Genomic DNA, 25,574 nt, shown 5'->3' with positions numbered 1-25,574 from the left:
TAAGAAAGAAGATGGGGAGTTCCTGTCGTGGCGCAGTGGAAACGAGTCTGACTAGGAACCATGAGGTTGCAGGTTCGATTCCTGGCCTTGCTCAGTGGGTTGAGGATCTGGTGTTGCCGTGAGCTGTGGTGTAGGTCACAGATGCGGCTCGAATCTGGTGTTGCTGTGGCTCTGACGTAGGCCAGCGGCTACAGCTCCAATTAGACCCCTAGGCTGGAAACCTCCATATGCCTCGGTATGGCCCTAAAAAGACAAAAGAAAAGACAAAAATAATAATAATAATAAAAGAAAGAGGATGATTATCTTTTTTTTGCAGTTGTAACATTTTTGGTAGTTGTTTTCATTGCTGATTTGTAGTACTTAGAGTCCTTACTATTTTATTTCATTTTTTTGTCTTTTTAGGGCCGCACCTGAGGCACATTGAAGTTCCCAGGCTAGGGGTCGAATCGGAGCTACAGCTGCTGGCCTACACCACAGCAACACCAGAGTGAAGCCTCGTCTGTGACCTACACCACAGCTCATGGCAATGCTGGATCCTTAACCCACCGATGGAGGTCAGGGATCAAACCTGCGTCCTCATGGATATTAGATTAATTCCCACTGAGCCACAATGGGAACTCCCATGAGTCCTTACTCTTTTAAAAAAATCATATATTGGAGTTCCCGTTGTGGCACAGCAGAAACGAATCCGACTGGGAACCATGAGTTGCGGGTTTGATCCCTGGCCTTGCTCTGTGGGTTAAGGATCTGGCATTGCCGTGAGCTGTAGTGTAGGTTGCAGACGTGGCTCAGATCCACATTGCTGTGGCTGTGGTGAAGGCCAGCAGCTATAGCTCTGATTAGATCCCTAGCCTGGGATGCCTCAAGCGTGGCCCTAAAAAGACAACAACAACAACAAAAATATATATATGTACCTTCTGACACCTAAGCAGTTTTTACTAAAGAATTTATAACTTGGTGTGTTAAAGACTGATTAGCTAGAAAAGGCCTGTTACTCTTCTGAAATATGCAATATATAGTTCAGATTGTCAAATTATTGATTCTAAGTTTCAGCAATATAGTTATTAAACAGCAAGTGTTCATTTCCTGACCCCTTTAAATTTTATCAGTTTTGCTTGAAATACCCCAAATTGATATTTTTTAAATCAAAATTTAACACAGGTCACTATTATAATATTAAATCTCTGCTCTCCAATAAAGTGACTTTCTCTTGGCACAATTTCATTTTGGAGACTTCTCTTTAAAACACAAAAATAGAACTGTCAGAACAGTGGTTTTCAAAATGATTTCAGCAGTGGAACTATTGGTTTAAATGAGTTTTCATAGAAATTAATACATAAAATGATTGGAGATATTTTATTATTTTATTAGCATGTGATATATACACATATAATTCAGATAAATATTTTGAATAAAAATTTATTTATTTATATGCTGAAAGATATTTAAAAAAGCACCCACGGATTACAAAAGGAAATTAAGCCAGTGAATCATAACCTGTGTGTGTGTTCACTTGCAAATTATACAATTACTACACTCAGGAAAAACAGAAGTTACTTTAGTAATTACAAATTCTAAACACTGATGAGTGTCTTAGCTTTATTTCCAGAGTAAAATCTAAAGTAAATAATCAGGAGTTCCCGTCGTGGCGCAGTGGTTAATGAATCCGACTAGGAACCATGAGGTTGCGGGTTCGGTCCCTGCCCTTCCTCAGTGGGTTAACGATCCGGCGTTGCCGTGAGCTGTGGTGTAGGTTGCAGACGCGGCTCAGATCCCGCGTTGCTGTGGCTCTGGCGTAGGCCGGTGGCTACGGCTCTGATTCGACCCCTAGCCTGGGAACCTCCATATGCCGCGGGAGCGGCCCAAAGAAATAGCAAAAAGACAAAATAAATAAATAAATAAAATAAATAATCAAAACTAATACATTTTTCTCTGTGATAACAGGATTCAACATAATTTGAGTTCTGGCTGCTATATTAAGTAGAACCATAAGAACATCTGAAATGCGGGAAAAAGTAGTAGAAAACTGTTATTTCTCACCTTTTGAATAATACGATTACTTTTTGAAAATGAAGACAACATTAAACTTCTTGAGCATTTCTTTTTTTAGAATTCTAGTTATTCCTGTCTATACCTCTGTTCGTGCTCTGTCATTTTGAAGGTCAGCACAAAAGACACCAAGGTCCTAAGCTGGCTCCTGACAATGGACACAGTTCTGAGATCAGTGACTAGCAATCTCAAAAATATACGTATGCCCTATGTCCTAACAGAGAGTTGGCAAAATTATTTACATAGATCAGAACCAATCTTTACATTGTCACAAAGACAAAAATCACAAATTAAGGCACATACTTTAAAAACATCTACTGAAAAATTTAAACAAAACAATACTGCACTGAAACATCTGTGACTTTAGTCAACAAAGATTCCAAACGCCACAGGAGAGAACTGGGTACAATAACACTCACCGAGAAAGGCTACAAGAAACAGGCATGTCTCCACTCCAGTCAATTGGCCCATTCTCTGCCTTCTGTACTCCAGATATGGCACCAGAAGGCTTTCCAGTAATTATTTTATACCTTAGGAGAAATAAGAGCAGATTAAAATAAGCAGTCTGTTACTGCATAGCCAATCAATGGGCTTTGCAAAAATATTTCCTCAGTTGCCCCTACAATTATCTACTAGATGAAACTTTGTGATTGATGCTCAGAGGATCCATAAAACAATCAAAATACTTTGAATCTGACTGACTGAAGGAGAGTAGTGGTTGTACGATTATTTTGTATATGCCACAATTAATTTTCATTTGGGCTTTCACAGTGCCATATAACAGCATCTTGATGTTCACAACAAAAACAGTAATTTTTCCATCTGAAAAAATTGAGTGAACACAGAAAAGTTATTATAGAATGTATCTAAACCATGAAAAAAGCATCTAGTCCATATGACTCCCATTTTTCAAAGGCACAGTCAACTGGACCATGTAATTACTGCAGAATGAACAATATTAGCTTTCTTTAAAAAAAAAAGATAAAACTATAAATAACAGTATCAGGAAGTTTTTGCATATTGAAAAATAAATACACATATAGGAATAGATGTGCCTACAAAAATTAAAAGCTAAACTTTAATCTGCATCTTGATAAAGGTGATAAAAATAAAGATGAATTGAAGAAAGAGATGAATAGGGAAGTAAGAGAATACTAGTAAAGACGGAGACAAGGTAATGAAAGCAGCCCTTTAGGTTTCAGCACTTTGCAAGACAAAACCTGAAAGTAGGACAGAAATGAGGTTCAGGCCTTCCAGAACACTTTTACTCAGATGAAAACATAAATCATAACACAGCAGAATCTTACATAAGTTTACAAATGGTATTTTTTGCATAAATTGTTAGTTTAATTTCTAAATACGTGTACGCTGAGCAAATCAATACAGTCTTTAAAAAAAAAAAAAAACTAGTACAAGTGATTTAGACTGCTTGCTGCTTCCTTAGGAGAAGCAGCCTGGATTTCTGCCTTAAGAGAATTTTCAGAGATGAAGGAAATTAATGTGAAAAATAAACTGCACTCATGTGGGAACAATATGACTGTGGAAAGTAGAGATATGTGAGATTAATGGAAGAAAAGAAGTGAAAGGATTGGGAGTTCCCATCGTGGCTCAGTGGAAACAAATCTGACTAGTAGTATCCATGAGGACTCAGGTTCGACCCCTGGCCTCACTCAGCAGGTTAAGGATCCAGCATTGCCGTGAGCTGCAGTGTAGGTCCCAGACGCTGCTCGGACCTGGTGTTGCTGTGGCTGTGGTATAGGCCGGAAGCTACAGCTCATATGTGACCCCAAGACCGGGAACCTCCATCTGCCATGGGTGCGGCCCTAAAAAGAAAGAAAAAAAAAAAAAAGAGAGAAAGAAAGAAAAGAAAAAAGAAAAAAAGAGTGTGGGAGTTCCCGTTGTGGCTTAGTGGTTAGCAAATCTAAGAACCACGAGGTTGCCGGTTCGATCCCTGGCCTTGCTCGGTGGGTTAGGAATCCAGCACTGCCGTGAGCTGTGGTGTAGGTTGCAGATGTGGCTCGGATCCTGAGTTACTGCGGTTCTGGCACAGGCTTGGCAGCTACAGCTCCGATTCGACCCCTAGCCTGGGAACCTCCATATGCCGTGGGTGCAGCCCTAGAAAAGTCAAAAAGACAAAAAACAAACAAAAACAAAAAAAGAGTGAAATCCTCAGAAATAAAGGCAACTATTTAAAAAAAAAAGAAGTGGAAGGATGAATGGCAGATTTTTTTTTTTTGGTCTTTGTTTGCCTTTTTTTGCCTTTTCTAGGGCCACGCCCATGGCACATAGAGGTTCCCAGGCTAGTGGTCTAATTGGAGCTGTAGCTGCAAGCTTATGCCACAGCCACAGCAACGTAGGATCCGAGCCGCGTCTGTGACCTACACCACAGCTCACGGCAACACCGGATCCTTAACCCACTGAGCAAGGCCAGGGATCAAACCCGCAACCTCATGGTTCCCAGTTGTATTCGTTAACCACTGAGCCACGACGGGAACTCCCAGAATTCTTAATTTAGAAAAAGCTTATTAAATTCCTGAAAATATTTAGCTAATTAAGATCCATATATACATACATTCATTAACATGTAAAGAGATGCTGAGGGATCAATACTACTATCATGTGAGATAAATACACTGCTTCATTAACATCAGTAGTCATAAGAAGCTGAGTTTCTGTGCAAATAAAGAAAAAAATCCTTCTAATGGTACTTATCTGACCACATGTTAGGTCAAATAAAATCATCAGATATTCCTATTTGCTTATGAGTCATTATTTCCTTTATTAGTGAGCACTGCACTTTTAAAATCAATCTATCTATCAATCTATCTATCTTTTTACTATATACCTATGGTATATGGAAGTTCCCAGGCAATGGGTTGAATCAGAGATGTAGCTGTGGCCTACGCTGGATCCAAGCTGCATCTGTGACCTATACCACACCTTGTGGCAATGCCAGATCCTTAACCCTAGTGAGGCCAGAAATCGAACCTGCATCCTCACAGAGACAACATTGGGTCCTTCACCTGATGAGCCACAACGGGAACTCCTTAAGTTGTCTTTGAGCTTATGGTCTTTTAATTTTTTTATGGTTGCACCTTCAGCATATGGAAGTTCTTGGGCCAGAGATCAAATCAGAGCTTCAGTTTTAGCCTACACAGGATCCCTTAACCAACTGTGCTGGGCCAGGGATCAAAGTGACACCTCTGCAGCAACCCGAGCTGCTGCAGTTGGATTCTTAACCCACTGTGCCATAGTGGGAATGCCTTTAAAATATATATATACATATATATACTTTTTTTTTTTTTTTGGCTGCACTAGCAAAATGTGGAAGTTCCTGGGCCAGGGATCAAACCTGTGTCACAGTAGCACAATGCTGGATCCTTAACCCACTGTGCCACAAGGGAACTCCTACAATAGTGATTTTACACACAGTAATTATTTCCTAATAATTATGGCAGTAGATGTATGTATAGTGTACTAGTAAAGTGTATTCAGTCTTTGTACTGAAACTGCAAAACTAGAAAAAAAATGTAATATGACCCTAAATGTTATCTTTGAAATGAATTCCTGTTAAAGGAATCAGGTCAGGCCTGAGTAAGAACTATCTTTCTCTTTTTTTTTTCTTCATTTTTTTAGGGCCGTACCTGTGGTATATGGAGGTTCCCAGGCTAGGGGTCAAACTGGAGCTACAGCTGCCAGCCTGAGCCACACCACTGCAATGCCAGATCCAAGCCAAGTCTGCAAACTACACTGTAGCTTGTGGAAACTCTGGATCCTTTAATACACTGAGCGAGGCCAGGGATCGAACCCATATCCTCCTGGATACTATGTCAGGTTCTCTTTTTTTGTTGTTGTTTTGTTTTTTTGTTTTTTTTTTGCCTTTTTAGGGCCACACCCATAGTATATAGAGGTTCCTAGGCTAGGGGTTCAGTCAGAGCTACAGCTGCCGGCCTAGCCACAGCCGAAGCAATGCCAGATCCAAGCCATGTCTGCGACCTACACCACACAGCTCACCGAAATGCCGGATCATTAACCCACTGAGAAAGGCCAGGAATCGAACCTGCAACCTCATGGTACCTAGTTGGATTCATTTCCGTTGCGCCATGATGGGAACTCCTATGTCAGGTTCTTAACCTACTGAGCCACAATGGGAACTCCAACATTTCTTTTTGATTCAGTAATGGTTCTATTATTCCACAGAAGTACTATTTTTCTTAAACATATGGAGGAAAAAGCCTGATGAGCATACAAAGATAACTAAATACACAGTGCGTTTAAATAAAATCCAAAAGCAGCATATTTTTAATGATGGACCAAAGACTGGATGTCACTTACACTTTGTGCATAAGATAGTTAAATATGGTGTGAAACACTATGCCTATATACTTTTATAAGGCTTTTTTTTTGCTCTTTAAGTCTCACTTGTGGCATATGCAAGTTCTCAGGCTAGGGGTCGAATTAGAGCTACAGCTGCCAGACTATGCCACAGCCACAGCAATGCTGGATCCGAGCTGCGCCTGTGACCTACATCACAGCTCACAGCAATGCCAGATGGCCGACCCACTGAGCGAGGCCAGGAACCGAACCTGCATCCTCATGGATACTAGTCAGGTTTGTTTCTACTGTGCCACATTGGGAACTCCAAGGCTGTATTCTTACTAAAAACCAAATAGCTTAAATATTAGAAATGATAGTTCAAATCAATTTTCAGTAGCACACGCCTCTAACAAGACACAAACAAAATAAGAAAGATATACATTTAAAAAATTATTTCTAATGTGAGATGGAGAAGTCACTTACATCACTTCCTTATTCCTACGTGGCCCTTCAAATGGCCTAAATGGCAGTGATCCAGTAGCTGCATGGTAAAATGTTACCCCAATGCTCCAAAGATCAACTGTTGCTCCATATTTTTTCTGATGATCTTTTCTTAGCACAGCTCTCTCATACATATCAGGATGCTTTAAGAAAGAAAAGAAAAATCTACTAACTTGTATTCTAGGGTGATACACAAAAATGGGTATTTTAAAACACCAAGAAATGCAAGCACATTTTCCTAATAATTTTACTTCCTCAATCTGAAAAGACTAGTTCATGTCTTTCCATATCTCTCCTCGAACCTCCAATACCACTTCCTTCAGTCGTCACTTTTGATGACCTCACTTCACATTTCAATAAGGAAATGGAAGCAATCAGAGATCAGCTCTCCCTTACGTCTTTTACCAAATACCAACCTACCTGAATTTGTGTCCGGAGCCAGGCCTACTTTCCAGTTAGAATAAAACTGCTTCTAGCAAAGACTGGTTTTTCCATCTGTGCTGTGGGGCCCATCATATTATCTCACCAATTCCAGAAATCAATTCCTGCAACAACTCCTTTTATTTTATGTATCAATTTTCTTCCTTTCTATTGGATCATTCCTTTTGGTTTACAGACACACACTTTAATATCTCCCATTTTTTAAAAAAACATAAACTGACCCACAACCCTTTGTAGCTATCACCCAATTCTTGGTTTCCCACCACAGCAAAACTCAAAATAACTGTCCACGCTTCAACTGTCTTATTTCCTCATCTCCCATTCAGGCCTATGGCATTAAATGGTACCTACATCCTTTACCAAAACTATCTCTTATCCTGAGCTGTGGTATCCTTCTGTTTTCTTTTGTTGTTGTTGTCTTTTTTTTTTTTTTTTTTTTTTTAAGGGCTGCACCTGTGGCATATGGAGGCTCCCAGGCTAGGGGTCCAATTGGAGCTGTAACTGCCGGCCCACACCACAGCCACAGCAATGCGGGATCTGAGACACATCTGCGACCTATACCACAGCTCATGGCAACACCAGATCCTTAACCCACTAAGCGAGGCCAGGGGTTGAACCCATGTCCTCACAGATGCTAGTCGGGTTCGTTAACCACTGAGCCACAATGGGAATTCCAATGCTACTGTTTTCTTGAATGTCTAAAAGGCAGCTTAAACCTAACGTATCCAAAATAGACCCTTGGTCTTTCGACTCAAGTCTGTTTCCTTCTAATCTTTATCCTTTAAGTAAATGGTACTGTCTTCTACCCAGCTGCTCATACCCGAAATATATCAGGCAGCCTAGATTCCTTTCCCTCATCCTTTACATGCAATCCATCGGAACAAGTCACATGGGCTCTGAAATGAAAATTTAATTTTCTAGAATTAATTCAGAGGACTAGCCTAGTAGGTACAGCGGGAGCTACAGCAACTTAGACAAGTAGCTGGTCTGATGTTAAATACATGTCCTTAAGCAGAGAAGACACTTTGATAACAGTTGTGGAAAACAGATGTATCGTATAGGACATGGCTTAGGAGCTTACAGATCCAGACAAAGATTCTGATGGACATTAAGCTCTGTAGAGGACAACCAGAGGTCATATATGCTTAGCCTCATGACATCTGTCTTTATGTAAGTTATACACTGGAATTCTAAGATTCCTGAAAGACAAAGTTACAAGAGTGTACTCTGGATCAAAGCAGAGTCATTGCCCAAATGATCCCAAACCAAAACGATGCCTTATGACTTTATGATATTTGTCAGTGGCCCAAGGGCCTGGGAACCAACGCAGATGCTACTGCTGAGAGGGTTTCTAAAAAATATAATTTATGAATCTGACTCCCAAAGGGTTACAATCCCTGGATTATTATTTTAGGGAGGATGAGTGGGACTACTCTTTTGAGAAATATGTTTTAATAAGAAATCAAAGGAGGTGATAAGCACGAGAGGTTTAAAGTGAGCGTCTAAGCCTCCTAGAGGAAAACACAGGCCAAACACTCTCTGACATAAACGACAGCAACATCTTCTCAGATCCACCTATCAGAGTATTGACAATAAAAAGAAAAATAAACAAATGGGACCTACTCAAACTTCAAAGTTTCTGCACAGCAAAGGAAACCCTAAACAACACAAAAAAGACAACCCACAGAATGGGAGAAGATCTTTGCAAATGAATCAACTGACAAGGGATTAATCTCCAAAACTTATAAACACTTTCTGCAGCTCCATACCAAAAGAACAAAACAACCCCATCAAAAAATGGGCAGAAGATCTAAACAGACAGTTCTCCAAAGAAGACATACACGTGGCCAAAAAACACATGAAAAGATGTTCTACGTCACTCATTATTAGAGAAATGCAAATCAAAACCACGATGAGGTACCACCTTACACCAGCCAGAATGGCCATCATCAAAAAGTCTACAAACAATAAGTGCTGGAGAGGGTGTGGAGAAAAAGGAACCCTAGTACTCTGTTGGTGGGATTGTAAATTGGTGCAACCACTGTGAAAAGCAGTATGGAGATGCCTCAGAAAACTAAAAATAGAACTACCATTTGATCCAGCAATCCCACTCCTGGGCATCTATCCAGAGAAAACCACGACTCGCAAAGACACATGTACTCCGATGTTCATTGCAGCACTATTTACAATAGCCAAGACATGGAAACAACCTAAATGTCCACTGACAGAGGAGTGGATCCAGAAGATGTGGTACATATACACAATGGAATATTACTCAGCCATCAAAAAGAATGAAATACCAGCATTTTTAGCAACATGGATGGACCTAGAAACTATCATGCTAAGTGAAGTCAGCCGTACAATGAGACACCAACATCAAATGCTTTCACTGACATGTGGAATCTGAAAAAAAGGACAGACGGAACTTCTTTGCAGAACAGATGCTGACTCACAGACATTGAAAAACTTATGGTCTCCAGAGGAGACAGTTTTGGGGGGTGGGGGGATGTGCTTGGGCTGTGGGATGGAAATCCTGTGAAATCAGATTGTTATGATCATTATACAACTACAGATGTGATAAATTCATTTGAGTAATAAAAAAATAAAAAAATAAAGTGAGTGTCTAAGCATGCCTACAAGGTATATGGCATCTGAGTGGTTGTGCTGCTTCCATGGCACAGCACATAAAGTAACTACTGTCCAAAGAAGTGCTAGCCAGACCTCTGACCTAGCAGCCAGTACTTAGTATATCAGTGGTGCTGTAAAGAGGCCAAGAGTACCTGGACATGCCTGATATCTTCTGGAACATGAGGCCACCAACCTGGGAAGAGGACAAACAGCAATTCTAGAAGGAGACAAAGGGGGTATCTCCTCAAAAGGTGCAATAATAAACTGCCTGACTGGTACAGTTGGAAGGCCTTCTCCTTGGCAGTGACTGACTGACAGCGGCCTGACACACACTGGCCTGGCATGTCTGTACCCACTGGCTCTCTCCTAAATGTGCTACTTCTACTTGTATATGCTTAGTCCTACTGAGCCTGGGCCCCTGCATCTGGAACAGGAGCATAAGGGCAAAGCTGCAGCAAGTTTGCAGGTTATATTATTAAGATAACCATCATATTAAAAAATGGTAGGGAAAAAAATGGCATTTTCTTCATTCTTAAACACATAAAAAGAAGATTCAACATCTAGTCTAGGAACTCCAAAATGAGAAAAATATTCCAGGGAGGAAATGTGAAAGACTGAGTTGATAACAGGGGATCAACCTCATGAAGGCTAGTACTGTATTGCTAGGTGGTTTTTTTCCTTCCTTTTTTTAGGGCTGCACTTGCAGCATATGGAAGCTTCCAGACTAAGGGCTGAAATGCAAGCTGCGTCTGCCGGCCTATGCCACAGCTCACAGAAACACTGGATCCTTAATCCACCAAGTAAAGCCAGGGATTGAACCTGAATTTTCTTAAGGGTTTCAAATGTTTACTAACTTCACACAAACACACCTACATAAACTGTTTCTACCACAGAGCTCTGCTAGATTTTTAGCATTTCAAGTTAGGTCTTTTAAAGGCATTTCATTTTTGTGTGTGTGTTTCTAAAATGGTTCTTTCCGTCTTTCAATAACAACCTCTCTGAACAGAATCTTCTGCTTCAGAATTATAAAGAAGTTTGATCTACAGGGAATAGTATTATAATACGCTTGTAATGTATTATCTGCTCTGATCCAAAAAAGGAAGTCTTTTTTTTTTTTTTTGGTCTTTTCTAGGGCTGCACCCGTGGCATATGGAAGTTACCAGGCTAGGGGGTCTAATCGGAACTGTAGCCACCAGCTTATGCCAGAGGCACAGCAATATGGGATCCAAGCCATGTCTGCGATTTATACCACAGCACACAGCAAAGCCAGATCCTTAACCCACTGAGCAAGGCCAGGGATTGAACCCGAAACCTCATGGTTCCTAGTTGGATTCGTTAACCACTGAGCAACGATGGGAACTCCCGATCTTTTAAAAATGAAATTATTAGAGATGCATGACTTACCAAATATTCCTCTGTGCCATACAGAGAAACAAACTGCTCATCATCTTCTAATTCTCTGGCTGCACCAAAATCTGTGAGTTTGTACACAGACTGTCCATCTTCCCCTATCACACGCATGATATTTCCTGGCTTGATATCACGGTGGACTATGCCATTTTCTCGGAGATGATTCATTCCACCCACTTCAACAATAAATATAAAAGAAAGGCAATCATAATGCAGCTATCTCTGCAGAAGGGTGTGTGCATCAAATACATTAATATTTACTCATAGTCACTCAATATAAGTGTTTGCATAAGTTGGTCCAAAGTCATTTTAATCAAAGAAGTAGTCAGTAATATTTGTATTTTATATTTCATGTTTGGGTTATGAGGAGTTTTAGAATGATACATGGTCTAAGGAAGATTCCAATCTCTCTTAAATACCATCAAGAAAATGGGAACAAGTGGAGTTCTCTTGTGACACAGTGGGTTAAGGATCTGTTGTCACTGTAGCAGCTCAGGTCGCTGCCGTGGTGCAGGTTCAATCCCTGACCCAGGAACTTACACGTGCAACAGATGTGGCAACAAAAAAAAAAAAAAAAAAAAAAAAAAAAGGAACACAATGCACAATGATCTTAAGCATGTTCTTAAGCATATGACTTCCTGAATTACTTTTGGTTACATGCCTCTGGGCCATCTGTCTAAACTTAAGAATAAAGATCCCTCCCCACCACCAAAATAATGTTTCACCACAATTTTACATCTTCATGAAAAAAATTTCATAAAAAAGTAGATTCAATACATTAAAAAAAATACTAGAAAGCAGCAAAGTGTCAGACTTGTTTCCATAAAAATGTATTTCTCATATGCTTATGGCTATTCTAAAAAGGCCATTTTCCTTTTTTTGTTGTTGTTTTTAAGGGAAAAGGTGACAAAATTGCTGAAATTAAACTGTTCGGGCTGACATGCAGTGTGATAGTTTGAAACATTTCTTTGACAGCCGATAGATGAATGTCTAAGTATGACATATAAAAATAAGTTTAGGAATATCAACATTCAAGTATGAAAACTCAGGGCTACCAGTACACTTAGGAAAGTATCAATTACCTAAAACTTGTTTGATTTAATAGGCTGTCACATATATTGTTTCTCTTTCATTTTACCTTTACCTAAATAGTTTCTACAGTTTCCAGTGTCAGGTTCAAGAATTCCCACTAACCCCATACCTTCTTTATTGCTGGGCTTTTCCTATTCTTTGAATATTCTTTTAAAGAAGTTATTATTCTCTTAGGTTGCCATATTCTTTTTTCTTTTTAATAATAGTTTTATTGAGATAAAATTTGGCTGCCTTGCAGCATATGGAGTTTCTGGAGTTGTGACCTGCACTAAAGCTGTGGCAATCCTAGATCCTTAACCCACTGTGCCGGGAAGGGGACTGAACCTGTGTCCCAAGGCTCCAGAGACAGTCCCAAGTGCAGATTCTGTTGCACTTCAGCAAGAACTTCATGAAACTCATCTTTTAAAGAATACAATTCAGTAGCTTTCAGTATAATCAGAGTCAGAGCGTACACCCATCACCACTGATTTCGGAACACTTTCATTATGCCAAAAAGAAACCCCACATTTATCAGCAGTCACTTCGCAACTCCACTCTCCCCTCAAGACCCTAATGACCATTAATGTTTTCTATCTTTATGGGTTTGCATATTCTGGACATTTCACATAAATGAAATCATACAAATAATGTAACCTTTTCTGTAGAGTGTCTTTCACTAAGCATAATTTTTCGAGGTACATTCATATTACAGCACGTATCACCACTTCATTCTTACTAAGAATGAACAATATTCCACTGTATAGATATACCACATTTTATTTATTTATTTTTGGTCTTTTTGTCTTTTAGGGCCGCACCTGCGGCATGTGGAGGTTCCCAGGCTAGGGGTCCAATTAGAGCTGTAGCCACTGGCCTACACCACAGCCACAGCAATGCCAGATCTGAGCTGCGTCTGCGACCTACACCACAGCTCAACAGCAACGCCAGATCCTTAACCCACTGAGCGAGGCCAGGGATCGAACCCATGTCCTCATGGATGCTAGTCTGGTTCACTAACCACTGAGCCACCACAGAAACTCCCACATTTTAAAAATCTATTCATCAGTTGATGGACACTAGGTTGTTGCCATCTTTTTGCTGTTATAAATAGTGGTATGCAAATTTTTGTGTGGATCTGTTTTAAATTTTTTTTAGATAAATACCTGGTAATGGAATTGCTGAGCCACATGGTAATTCTGTTTAACCTTCTAAGGAACTGTCAGACTGTTGTCCAAAGGGGCTGTTCCTCTTTACAATACCACCAACAGTATATAAGGTTTCAATTCTCTACATCCTCCCAACACTTGTTTTGTCTTTTTGATTTTAGCCTTCCTAGTGGGTAATGCAGTGACATATCTTGGTGTGTTTTTTATCTCCAGTAACAATGCTGGATCCTTAACCCACTGAGCTGCCAGGGAACTCGCTTTGATTCACATTTCCCTAACGACTTTTTTTTTAAATGGTGTGGCATATGGAAGTTCATAGGCCAGGGAGTGAATCTGAGTCACAGCTATAATCTACACTGTAGCTGCAGCAACTCCACATCCTTAATCCACTGCACCAGGATGGGAATTGTACCAGCAAGGCCACAGAGACAAGCCAGATCATTAAACCACTGCACCACAGCTGGAACTCCAATGACCTTTTTTATATATTTGCTGGCCATCTGTTTATCTTCTATGGAGAAATGTCTATGAAATCTTTTGCCCAACTTTAAACTGCGTTGTCTAATTCATTGTTGAGTTGTTGGGTAAAAGTTCCTTATTAGACATATGATTTGCAAATACTTTCTCTAGTTCTATGTGGGCTGTCTTTGCACTTGAAGTTGTCCTTTGAAACACTGAAATTTTTCATGTTGCTTAAGTCCAATCTATCTGCTTTTTTTCTTCTTGCACTTGTACTTTTGGTTCAAATCTAAGAAAGTACTACATAAAGGTATTTGGCTTTGAATATAAGAAATTTATCTTGGAGTTCCTGTTGTGGCTCAGCAAAAACAAATCTGACTAATATCCATGAGGATGCAGTTTCGATCCCTGGCCTCACTTAGGGGGTTAAAGATCTGGCGTTGCCGTGAGCTGTGGTGTAGGTTGCAGACCTGGCTTGGATCCATGGTTGGTGTGGCTGTGGGGAAGGCCGGCAGCTGCAGCTCTGATTAGATCCCTAGCCTGGGAACCTCCATATGCTGTGGGTGTGGCCCTAAAGAGACAAAAACAAACAAACAAACAAAAAACAAAACCCAAAATTTATCTTGAAAAATTCTTATGTATTTAAGTTATATATAAATATATGTATGTATAAATCACATAAACAAACGTACCCACATCTCTCAAAACAATTAAAAATTCAGACTCTGGTAGTCCATAGGCATTAGATGGTTCTTCTAAAACAGTGTATAAACTCCCACATGGACAAAATTCCATTATAAGTACTTTATGTCTTGTTGTTGTCTGAAAAAAAAAATTTACTGATTGAGACACAATATAAAAAATAAATTTTTATTATATGCCAATAATTATCTGATTTCATCTAAAAGTTGGATATGTTACAATAATGAAGGCACTTTGAACTGCTTTTTACCTGGGGTTTGTTAAATATTTGTTAACTATACATATGAGAATTAATATCCTCTAAATTCGTATTAAAATTCAATTAGTTTTTGAAGACAAACCACAGTAAAAGCTGGCTAAATCTAATTAGAAAGTCACTGCTATGATGTTATAAGGATTCTTTTGAAATTACCTTTAATTTCTCACACATAATAGTACACTTAAGATATTAGCTCTTCTAACAAATTGCTTAAGACACCTGAAATTCCTCCTGTGACAAATACTTTTACTTCAAAGAATGGAGTTCTAGCCTTAAATACCGATAGCAGAATAGGTGAGTGTTCCTCTTGCCACAAAGTTGCAGGGTGCTTATGTGAATCTGAGCTGCTGATCTGTTTTAAACCTTGATTTTAATGCACTATTGATTATAAGATACATCCTCAATTTAATAACTGCTTTATCAAAAAAAATTACCAAATTACAAATACACATTGATTATATGATATGTGCTCATTTCAGAAACTGGAAAATGAGTCTTAAAAATCCAATTTTCACCTCCTTTTTTTTTTCTTTGGCTGCACCCACAGCATAGGAAAGTTCTTGGGCCAGGGATTGAACCTAGGCCTCAGCAGCAACCCAAGCTGCCACAGAGACAGTGCTGGATCCTTAAACCACCGAGCCATAGTGGGAACTCCCATCTCCAACTTTTTATCCGTCTTTCTTCTATAATTTTTTTCTACATATCCCCAAAAAATAGCTATAAAATATTTTAAATTTCTCTACTATTGAGTAGATATAAAATAATTGAAAGAAAACTCTTGTTTTATAATAACGAAATAATTCAATGTTAATGAACTGAAAATTTGAGAAATGCCCATAATCCCATCACCCAGAGATAATTATGTTACTATGTTAACATTCTGATGTTTCCTTTCAGTCTTTTTTCTATGTATCAAGTCACATTATACACATAACACTCTGCATATCATACTGTATATATTAAGATCATAGTGCATACATATTTCCAACACTGATTTTCTCACAGAACGTTATATATAAGCATGCTCTGAGGTGACTGAAATTTTGTTATCTCTCTCTCTCTTTTTTTGCCACATCTGTGGCATATGGAAGTTCCTGGGCCAGGGACTGAATCCAAACCATAACAGCAACCTGAACTGCTACAGTGACAATGCCAGATCCTTAACCTGCTTCACCACAAGGGAACTCCTAAATATCTCTTTTGTATTACTGCTTAACTATTGTGTAGTAAAGAATGTTACTTTGCCCTTGGCTACCAGGAGGTGATTTGCTAGGCCTCTGGAATGTCCATCTGTTACAAGTGTCTGTCTTAGGGCTTTGGCCACATGACAGTCTAACAAGTGTTTATGATGGGGATTTCAGGACATGCACATCCCTTCTAACTTTCAGAGCAAATACAGGCTAAGGGTAATTAGCCAGAACCTCCAGGAAGAGCTGGAGACTAAAGGTCAGCCATGCAGGCAGTATGAACAAAGCAGGGGTGTGAGGGCTGACCCTCCACACAGTCCAAAATCTACATATAACTTTACAGTCAGCTCTCTGTATCTACGGTTTTGCATCTGCAGATTCAACCACTCTCAGATCGTGTTGCACTGCAGTACATATTTAGCAGAAAAAAAACAGCGTTGTTGTAAGTGAACCCATGCAGTTCAAACCTGTGTTGTTTGAGGGTGAACTGTAAAGGGCCTTTCTGAGTTTTGAGAGTCACTCAATGTTCGAGCAAATTATCAGATCTCAGAGCAGTCCTGTGAAGCCCTGAATCTGTAGCCAGCTGGTCTTAAGTGAAGGTAGCCCTGGGGACTGCTGAACTTGTAGCTCCTATCTGAATCCGCAGTCTGGTGGAAACTTGTCTCTCTGACTGTGTAGTTTGCCAAACTCCTCTGGAACTTGTATTAGAAGTCTTGAACAGACTTGGCAGTCTGTAAGGCTATTCTCTTAACCTCGAATGTAGCTAACTCCAGGTAATTATCCATCAAACAGTCTAACTTATTTAATCTGTCATTATTAAAAACAGGGCAGCAATGAACATCCTCCTGCATAAAATTCTAATTTACATCTCTGATTACTTCCTAAGAAGTAATCACTAAAAATGAAATCACTGATATAAGGAGTATAAACTGCCAAACTGTGTCTCAAAAGGTGTGATTACTCATATCTATTTTTCTAATGACATCTTTTTTCTGTTTTTTGTCTTTTTAGGGCCGCACCCACAGCATACGGAAGTCCCTGGGGCTAAAGGTCAAATAGGAGCTAGAGCTGCAGCTGCTGGCCTATGCCACAGCCAGAGCAATGCCAGATTCGAGCCGCATCTACACCACAGCTCACGGCAACACTTGATTCTTTATTTAACCCACTGAGTGAGACCAGGGATTGAACCCATGTCCTCATGGATACCAGTCGAGTTTGCAGCTGAGTCACAATGAGAACTCCATGACATTTTAATTTCACTGTTTCTTTTGCAACTGGACTTGATATATCAATCTCTGGATTCCAAGGATTTTTATTGTTTTATAAAGCCTTCTTTTTATTGTTTGACTTTCCCCTTGCTCCTTATATAATTATGTCAATTTAACCTCACTTAGTCTTACTTGTAGTAATAATACTGGTAACCATATTCTATATTTTTTTATTTTTTATACTACTTTTTCTGATTCCATGATATTTTATTTCCATTGTTATATCTATTCAAGAAACCTTGGAGTTCCTATCATGGTGCAGTGGAAACAAATCCGACTAGGAACCATGAGGTTGTGGGTTTGATCCCTAGCCTCGATCTGTGGGTTAAGGATCTGGTGTTGCCGTGAGCTGTGGTGTAGGTCACAGACTCAGCTCGGATCCTGTGTTGCTGTGGCTGTAGCGTAGGCCAGCAGCTGTAGCTCCAATTGGACCCCTAGCCTGGGAACTTCCATATGCCGCAGGTGCGGCCCTAAAAAGACAAAAGATAAAAGACAAAAAAAAAAAAGAATCTTTGACAATAAATATTTGGTGCTCTCATTTTCATCATTTAAAAAAACCCACTGTTTATAAAACAATTTTTATATTAGATTATTTCTCCTGAATTATAATAACAATAATAAACACGACAGGTGTAACTAAAGCTTGACTACTTACCTCCTCTTCAATAGCAAATAATTTGACAATATTTTTGTGATTGAGTTTTTTTAACACTTCAAATTCTCTCATTTGAACATCCACTGGACGAAGGAAGCTTATGTTATTAAATACTTTGATAGCAAATAAGTCACCAGTTTTCTAAGAGAAGAAGAGAAAGGTTTTATTTATTTATAATATTATAAAGATAAAAAGGTACTATTAGAACTAGATAAAGCAATTTATCTTTTTTATAGAACACTCTGAATATTTTTTTCTTTTTTTTGGCCACCCCGTGGCATACGGAGTTCCCAGCCCAGGGATCAGATCTGAGCCGCAGCTGCATCAATACTGGATCTGTAACCTGCTGTGTCAGGCCAGGGACAGAATCTGTGTTCCAGGGCTCCAGAGATGCCACCGAACCCACTGTGCCACAGCGGGAACTCCAGAACACTTGAATATTTTTAAGCATAGGTAATTTGTACTAGGGCTCCTGACTTTATTTTTTTAAGCTAAAATAAATCTATCCACTGTTCAATATTTCTTTCAAATTGGATGCTTTGGAAAGTAGAAAAGGCTATTTTCTTTATATTAAAAATAAAGCTTCCATCATCACACACATGGCAAAGACAACCATTTACATATCAGAAAAGCTCTAACAGTACCAAATGTGAGTGTACACATTTTGAATAAGAAATATAAAGTGAAACTCACAAGGGCTTCTTCAGGGCCTAATAATTTTAAATTAATCAAAACAGAGGAAAGATTGAAAATTATACTTCACGTGAAATTTTTAGTAAGAATCTCAAAGTAATACAATTAACTTTTTTTTTTTTTTTTTTGGCTGTGCCTGTGGCATGTGGAAGTTCCCAGGCCAGGGACTGAATCTGAGCCATAGCAGTGACAATGCTGGATCCTTAAGCCACTGAACCACCAGGGAACTCCTATACTTAACTATTAAGATTCTCCAGCTGGACAAAGTGTGTATGTGTGTGTGGAGGTGGGCGGTGGAGAGTAAGGTTAAAGCAGACCATTCTCACTGGACCTGGGGTAACTTTCTGCAACTTCACCTATGTGACTAGGGTAGATTATTGCCTCGCAGACCATTTCTAGAGGGTCAAAGACATTTCCTTTTCTCAACCAAAGCACCTGTGAGACCCAACTTTCACTTTCCCATGGCATACTGAAGTAGATCTAACACAGAATTACAAGGCACAGCATAGTGCAACTAGTGGGGGAGAATCTCAGAAGTACAAAATACATGCTTAATTTCAGGTAAACATTACATTCTCGTGTTGCTCACCTAATTAAACCTTACTTTAAGGCTCTCTTCCAGTCCCTCCTATCTCCTTCCAATCACTCAGGCCAGATTCTTTGAGTTTACCCTTACTTTTCCCACAATTCAAGGCTGAACTTGCCTGGAGTTAGTGGAAAGAGCATTCATTTCCTCCACGAACTTGGGGTTCCAGCATGATTTGCCTAAAGGTATTTCATGGCTCCCTATCTTTTACGACCTCTGTGTTCTTCCTGCTTTGAAGCCCCCTCTACAGCTCCCCACACGATTCAATACCTGCAGCCATCACCTTCCTCCCCTCATCTCAGAATTTCACGATCTTCCTAAAATCATTTAACTGCATCACAGTCTTACTCTTCAAGATCAGTCTTTGGAGACGACTATCTGCGGGATGTGATCACTCCTCTCCCTCCCCATCCCCCACTGCTCCTCTACATTCTTTCCAGAGGAAAAGACCATTGACTGTTTTCACAGAGTATGAAAATGGATCAATTTAACTAGAGCTCAATTACATTTCCTGTTTTTCCATATGACCAGTCAAGGTAAGGGCATTGCCAAATCTGTACCACAACAGAGACATTTTTCTTAGCGACTCTTGTCTCAAACATAGCCTGAAATTAGGAGAATCCTAACAGAAGAGCAAGCAGGGGAAAAAGTACAAATGTTGCAACGCATCCACTGCGACCGAGGCCAGTATTTGCCAAGCTTTTTGCAGACTACATCACACCTGTGAGATTATTAGGACATGTGTGGGAACGTACCATTTTCTTTCTGTTCAACTGCACAGTATCTATCATTCACTGTCCCCAAGTCAAAACATTACAAACAATATATGCAGTCCCACATATACATAAATATTTACAATGTGCAGATCAACACATCCTTCCTACGGCTCTCTCCCCTTTACCTTCACCACGGGTATCACACACATATACAACCATCCACACACCTTTGTAGCTCAAGGCAACTAAATGAAAAAGAGACAGATCAAACAGGTAATACACTCTGAATAACAAATAGTAAGTTTAGGGATGTGGTCATTCCAAGCAGTAACATAAAAGGGTTTAGCCTTTACAATTAAAGGTCCTTAAACAGTTACTAAGGGCAAGCAGGATTTGGGGGTATAGTCCAAAACCCTCAAGACTGATGGCATTGAGAACAAACATGGTTTCTCAAAACACATCCCAAGGAAGACTGTTACCGACTGAAAACTAAACTGGCTGTTAGCAATATTTTAGGTCAATTTTTAGGCCTCTCAAATCCTTATTTGAAGCTTTCAAACTACACTAGGTAAAGAATATTCTACTGCCTTTAATGAACTTCAGGTTGTCAAAGGGCAGTCTGCTCTGTCCTCATTCACTCATTTATTCTTTCAGTCAACAAATTTTTGAGTGCCTACTAAGCAAGTGCGGGCACTTAGGTGAAGGACACTGGGTACCTCAGTAAGGAAAGAGAATCACAACATGTGAGGTATTTGCTAGTTCCAGGCACCTGAGTTTTTTTTTTTTTTTTCCTTTTTCTTCTTCAGCTGCCCCCAAAGCTATGGAAAGTTCCTGGGCCAGGGATGGAATCCTGGCTGGAGCTGTGACACATACACCATAGCTGCAGCAACACTGGATCCTTAACCCACGTGCTGGGAATCCAACTGGCGCCTCCAAAGAGACAAGCTGGATCATTAACCCACTGAGCCACAGTGGGAACTCCAGTGCCAGAAACCTTAAACATGCCTCCCTCTATTTCTATCACTAACTACCGTCACTCCTTCAGTCTCTAACTTACGTTCCTTCTAATTCGACCTTGCTTCTAAACCAAAACTCTTTATGGGCAGGAACTGCATATTAATTGTAGCTAAAATCACTGGGTTCATCACAGTGGTTGACACATACCAAGTGACTATTAGTTTGTTAATTTGGGTCACAGGAAGACAGATCATCAGATGTATCTCACTGCTAAATTCTGTGTTGCTTCTTGGCACAGTGCACAAAACAAAAATAATTCTAGGACAGGAATATCCAAGGTTGATCACTATGAACTTAAGTACTAGGACCTGTGGCCAACTCTAGAATTGGAGGGGGAAAAAAAGCTAAATACTGTACTACATCCTCTAAGAACCATGGGAACAGCCCATCCCCTATGAATGTTTATCTCATTGTCACAAACAGAACTGATTGGTAGTCTTAAGAAAAATACAAGGAAACTCCTCCTTACTAAAATGTTTAGCACTCCTGTGCTGTATTCATAGTGCTGGAAAATTAGTGGATGATGATGATGATGATTATTATTATTATTTTTTGTCTTTTGGCCATTTTCTTGGGCTGCTCCCGAGGCATATGGAGGGTCCCTGGCTAGAGGTCGAATTGGAGCTGTACCACCGGCCTATGCCAGAGCCACAGCAATGGGGGATCCGAGCCACATCTGCAACCTACCCACAGCTCATGGCAACGCCGGACCCTTAACCCACTGAACAACGCCAGGGATTGAACCCGCAACCTCATGGCTCTTGGTCGGATTCATTAACCACTGCGTCACAACGGGAACTCTGTGGATGATTATTTGTATTATAAATTTATTTATTTTTTTCTTTAGGGCTGTGGCCTACGCCAAAGCCACAGCCACAGCAATGCCAGATCCAAACCGCACCTGCAGCTTACGCCACAGATTACGCCTTAACCTCTTGAGCAAGGCCAGGGATGGAGCCCACATCCTCATGGATACTAGTTGGATTCGTTTCCATCGAGCCACAACAGGAACTCCCATAAAAGGATTTTTTCATTCATTATTTTTTCAGCTTCCTTCCCAGAATAGAAATTTTAATGATTTTAAAGTAAAATTTTTGTGTTTTAAATGATTTTAATTATCTTTAATTCCATCCTTCAATACAGAATCTGACACAAAATCTTTCTGGTTCTTGGAATGCCTCCAGGATTAGCCCCTCTATTCTATCATCACTTCCACTAACAAGTTCTAGTTACCATATACCAGGATATACAGCCTTTTCTACCTGGGCTCCTTGTTGATGACCGCACTTTACTCCCCTAACGCATATAATCAGTTTGAGTGGGAACATGAAGCCTTAGTACAGCACAGGAGCATCACGTGTGGGCTTCCCTCCAAACTACCCATCTACCTCCTCACCAGGCCTCCCTCTACTCCCTCCTACCCAGATCACTGCCGCACAGAACTTGTTAGCAAGATCACTCACCAGAGGAGGACTAGGATGAGGAAAGAACCAAAGGGTCCAACCCTAATCTTCCCCAGTCCCTTGTTTCAACCGACCTTCCAGTTTTTTCCCAACCCCCCCAACACATGACCCCTCCCACCAATGAGTAGATATCACTGCCTCTGACACAAGCTGTACCTTAAATAACCACAAAAACAGACATTCTCTTTAGACAAAATAATCAACACTGCCAAGTCTCCCATTAGTTTGAGTGTGAATCTCAGAAGACTACACACACAGCCTTTCGTGATACTCTCTGTACCAACCTTATGTCTTCCGCGAAAAACATTTGCAGTAGCTCCTTGGCCCAAAATATCAGATAAAAGCCAAAGATGATTAGAAGTGCTCTGCATTTCGGCTTGGTCAGGTGATCCTCTTGCTATACTGAGAGAGAAGAAAAAAAGAACTGCATTTTTTGTTTTAAGCGAATAACACATTTAAGAAACAAATGCTAGCTATTTTTAGTCTCGAATAAGCTTATCTATTATTTATTGCTAAATCGAAGTGTACAAACAGTTCAATGTAAAAATCTAACTTTTCAGCAATATTAAAGGCTAAAGTGCTTTGTGGGCTGTGAGAAAACATTAACCAATGACATCTAATATATTCAATTTAATTCATTTATTCACAGGGCTAAAAAAACCCATCTATTTCCCCTCTAAGTTTGTCTCTGTCAGTGAAAGTGATATTGGCTATTTACCTCCTTAAAATGTCTTGAAAGATTAATCAGTGACAAAAGATATTTTAACGTGTTTTAAAATAAAGTAGTAATGTAAAATACAACAGAAATATAGAAAAGAATTACTTTGTTTCCTTCAAGGGCAGGGCAACACTAATGAAAGCAACTGTTGCCACTGGATAACACTTCTATAACTTAGAATTTCATTTACACAGAGCCTGAGACAACCATGACAGAAGGTAACCTCTCAGCTGTAAATTCTGAAATTAATTTAAGGATAGTTTCTCCAACTGCCAAGTATATAAAGATACACATACAAGTGTATGTTGACAAGTCTTCAAAAATAAGCGAAGAAAGGCTATGTATAGTCGGGAGCAGGAGGCATATGAAAAATCTTTGTTATCTTCTGCTCAATTTTGGTATGGACTTAAAACTGCTCTAAAAGTATAGTCTATTTTTTAAAAAAGCATCACCCCAGCTTTGCCCCTTAATATTGAAAAAAAAATGTATAACTATAAGGATATTAAAAATATACTTAAGTTCCATTATGGAATAAAAATGATGTATGCTACGTAGTGTAAACACGTGTCACAGCACGCCACTTGAACCTGATGTAATGTCAGGTTTAATCAAAACAAATCTTAATACCCCTTCATAGTTAGTTAGAACAGACTAGGCATTTATTTATTTTTTTGCTTTTGTCTTTTTATGGCTGCACCTACGGCATATGGAGGTTCCCAGGATAGGGGTCCAATCCGAGCTGTAGCCGCTGGCCTACACCATAGCCACAGCAACGTGGGATCCGAGCCGTGTCTGCAACCTACACCACAGTTCAGGGCAATGCCAGATCCTTAACCTGCTGATTGAAGCCGGGGATGGAACCTGCATCCTCATGGATGCTAACTGGGTTGTTAACCACTGAGCCACGACAGGAACTCCGTAGACTAGGTATTTAGTGATGAATTAATGACCGCCAATATTCCACGAAGGCTTAGGAACACAAAGAATGGCCAGGATTCTAAATTTTGCCTATTTTTGATATACTAAAATGTATGCATGTTATGCTACCACCCATTTAATTCAGATAAGGTAATTTTACACACAGCAACTATTGGAAAAAAGGAATAAAGGTAAGATTCCTTTTTCAAAATACAAGATACACATTTGTCAGATACTGAGGTAATAATTAACTTCTCAAATACCTTTTCAATAATAATTTCAAATATTTCTCAAGATTGAAAATCTTCCCTAATTAATGTAAATTTATGCCGCAGGTGCGGCCCTAAAAAGCAAAAAAAAAAAGTAACTTTAATGCTGGAGATAACTATAAACGGCATATAGTATCATTAGGTACATGCCTAGTGGATAATACAAAACATTTATCAGCTAAGGTATTTGCTCTCCATATGCAGATAGAAAACTACAGTGTCACAATGATGAGGGGAGATGCTTCTGAAACTATCTTGCAATAACCTCACAACAACAGCATGCTAAAATATGACTCAGCACACCCAGAAGGTGCTCGCTATATAAACCTTCCCCAAATTTTGCCACAGTATAGGCAGGCACTCAACAAGTGTGATAGTGGTGATCCTACCTCAAGTCTACTTCCTTATACATACAGTCCAAAATGAAAGTTACCATTTGTCCATAGATGAAAACAGGTTTGGTGACGCGACAAACGGACAAAGTTCCAGGATTTCCAAACTCTACCACTACGTGAATCATTTTGTTAAAAAGATATGTTCACGGTTCTAGAGTGAGAAAAGTCGGTCTCCGGTTATGCATTTGACAATTACTGGGTAGAATTTGTTTTGTGGCCACCTACTGAAAATACCCGGGAAACGCATTGGAAAATATACTCAAGCCATTTCTCAAAGGAAAGGTTTGGGAATTTGCATTATACGTGCGTACATTAAAAACGGCTTCAGCTTCTAGCTTCCGGTGAGTCAATCTCCGCTGATATCACTAAAACCCTAATGACACGTCTCCTTTTCATCGTTTGAAAAATCAATCGATTTAAACACTGCCAATCGTGCCCATGCTCGGAAAGGGGTAGAAAGCGGCCAGTCTAACTCCAGGGAAAGGGACATCCCGCCTGTGCGGGCGGCCAGGGCCCAAGCCAGACACATCCTCTTTCTCGGTGCCCAATGCCACTACAGCGGGGAGGGTCGGGGGTAGGGGGCCGACCGCGGGGCGAGGAGTCCAGACGTAGGGGACGGGCCCACGCGCCCAGTCCCCCTGGTTCCGCACGCCCCAGACACCGGGAGGCGGTGTCCGCTCCACCAG

General features: G+C 39.9%; 1 protein-coding gene across 4 annotated transcripts in view; it reads right to left on the bottom strand.

Moving 5' to 3' along the window:
* TBK1 (TANK binding kinase 1) overlaps window positions 1-25,574 on the bottom strand; it is a 49,004-nt gene that overhangs the window by 23,105 nt on the left and 325 nt on the right. For 2 of the 4 annotated variants that reach the window (XM_047787120.1, XM_047787122.1), the window contains exons 2-7: window positions 22,873-22,985; window positions 18,114-18,254; window positions 14,735-14,864; window positions 11,341-11,522; window positions 6,850-7,010; window positions 2,469-2,579 (exon numbers count right to left, since the gene is read on the bottom strand). In XM_047787120.1, the coding sequence (XP_047643076.1) occupies window positions 2,469-2,579; window positions 6,850-7,010; window positions 11,341-11,522; window positions 14,735-14,864; window positions 18,114-18,254; window positions 22,873-22,959 (812 nt within the window). In that variant the 5' untranslated portion in view covers window positions 22,960-22,985. Of the gene's footprint in view, window positions 1-2,468; window positions 2,580-6,849; window positions 7,011-11,340; window positions 11,523-14,734; window positions 14,865-18,113; window positions 18,255-22,872; window positions 22,991-25,574 lie in introns of all 4 variants that reach the window. The other 2 variants (XM_047787119.1, XM_047787121.1) reach the window with 1 other exon arrangement.

This window comes from Phacochoerus africanus, chromosome 7, assembly GCF_016906955.1.
Source record: "Phacochoerus africanus isolate WHEZ1 chromosome 7, ROS_Pafr_v1, whole genome shotgun sequence".
NCBI lineage: Eukaryota > Metazoa > Chordata > Mammalia > Artiodactyla > Suidae > Phacochoerus > Phacochoerus africanus.
Note: the sequence above shows the minus strand (reverse complement) of the source record. Positions and strands in the feature narration are given on the sequence as shown.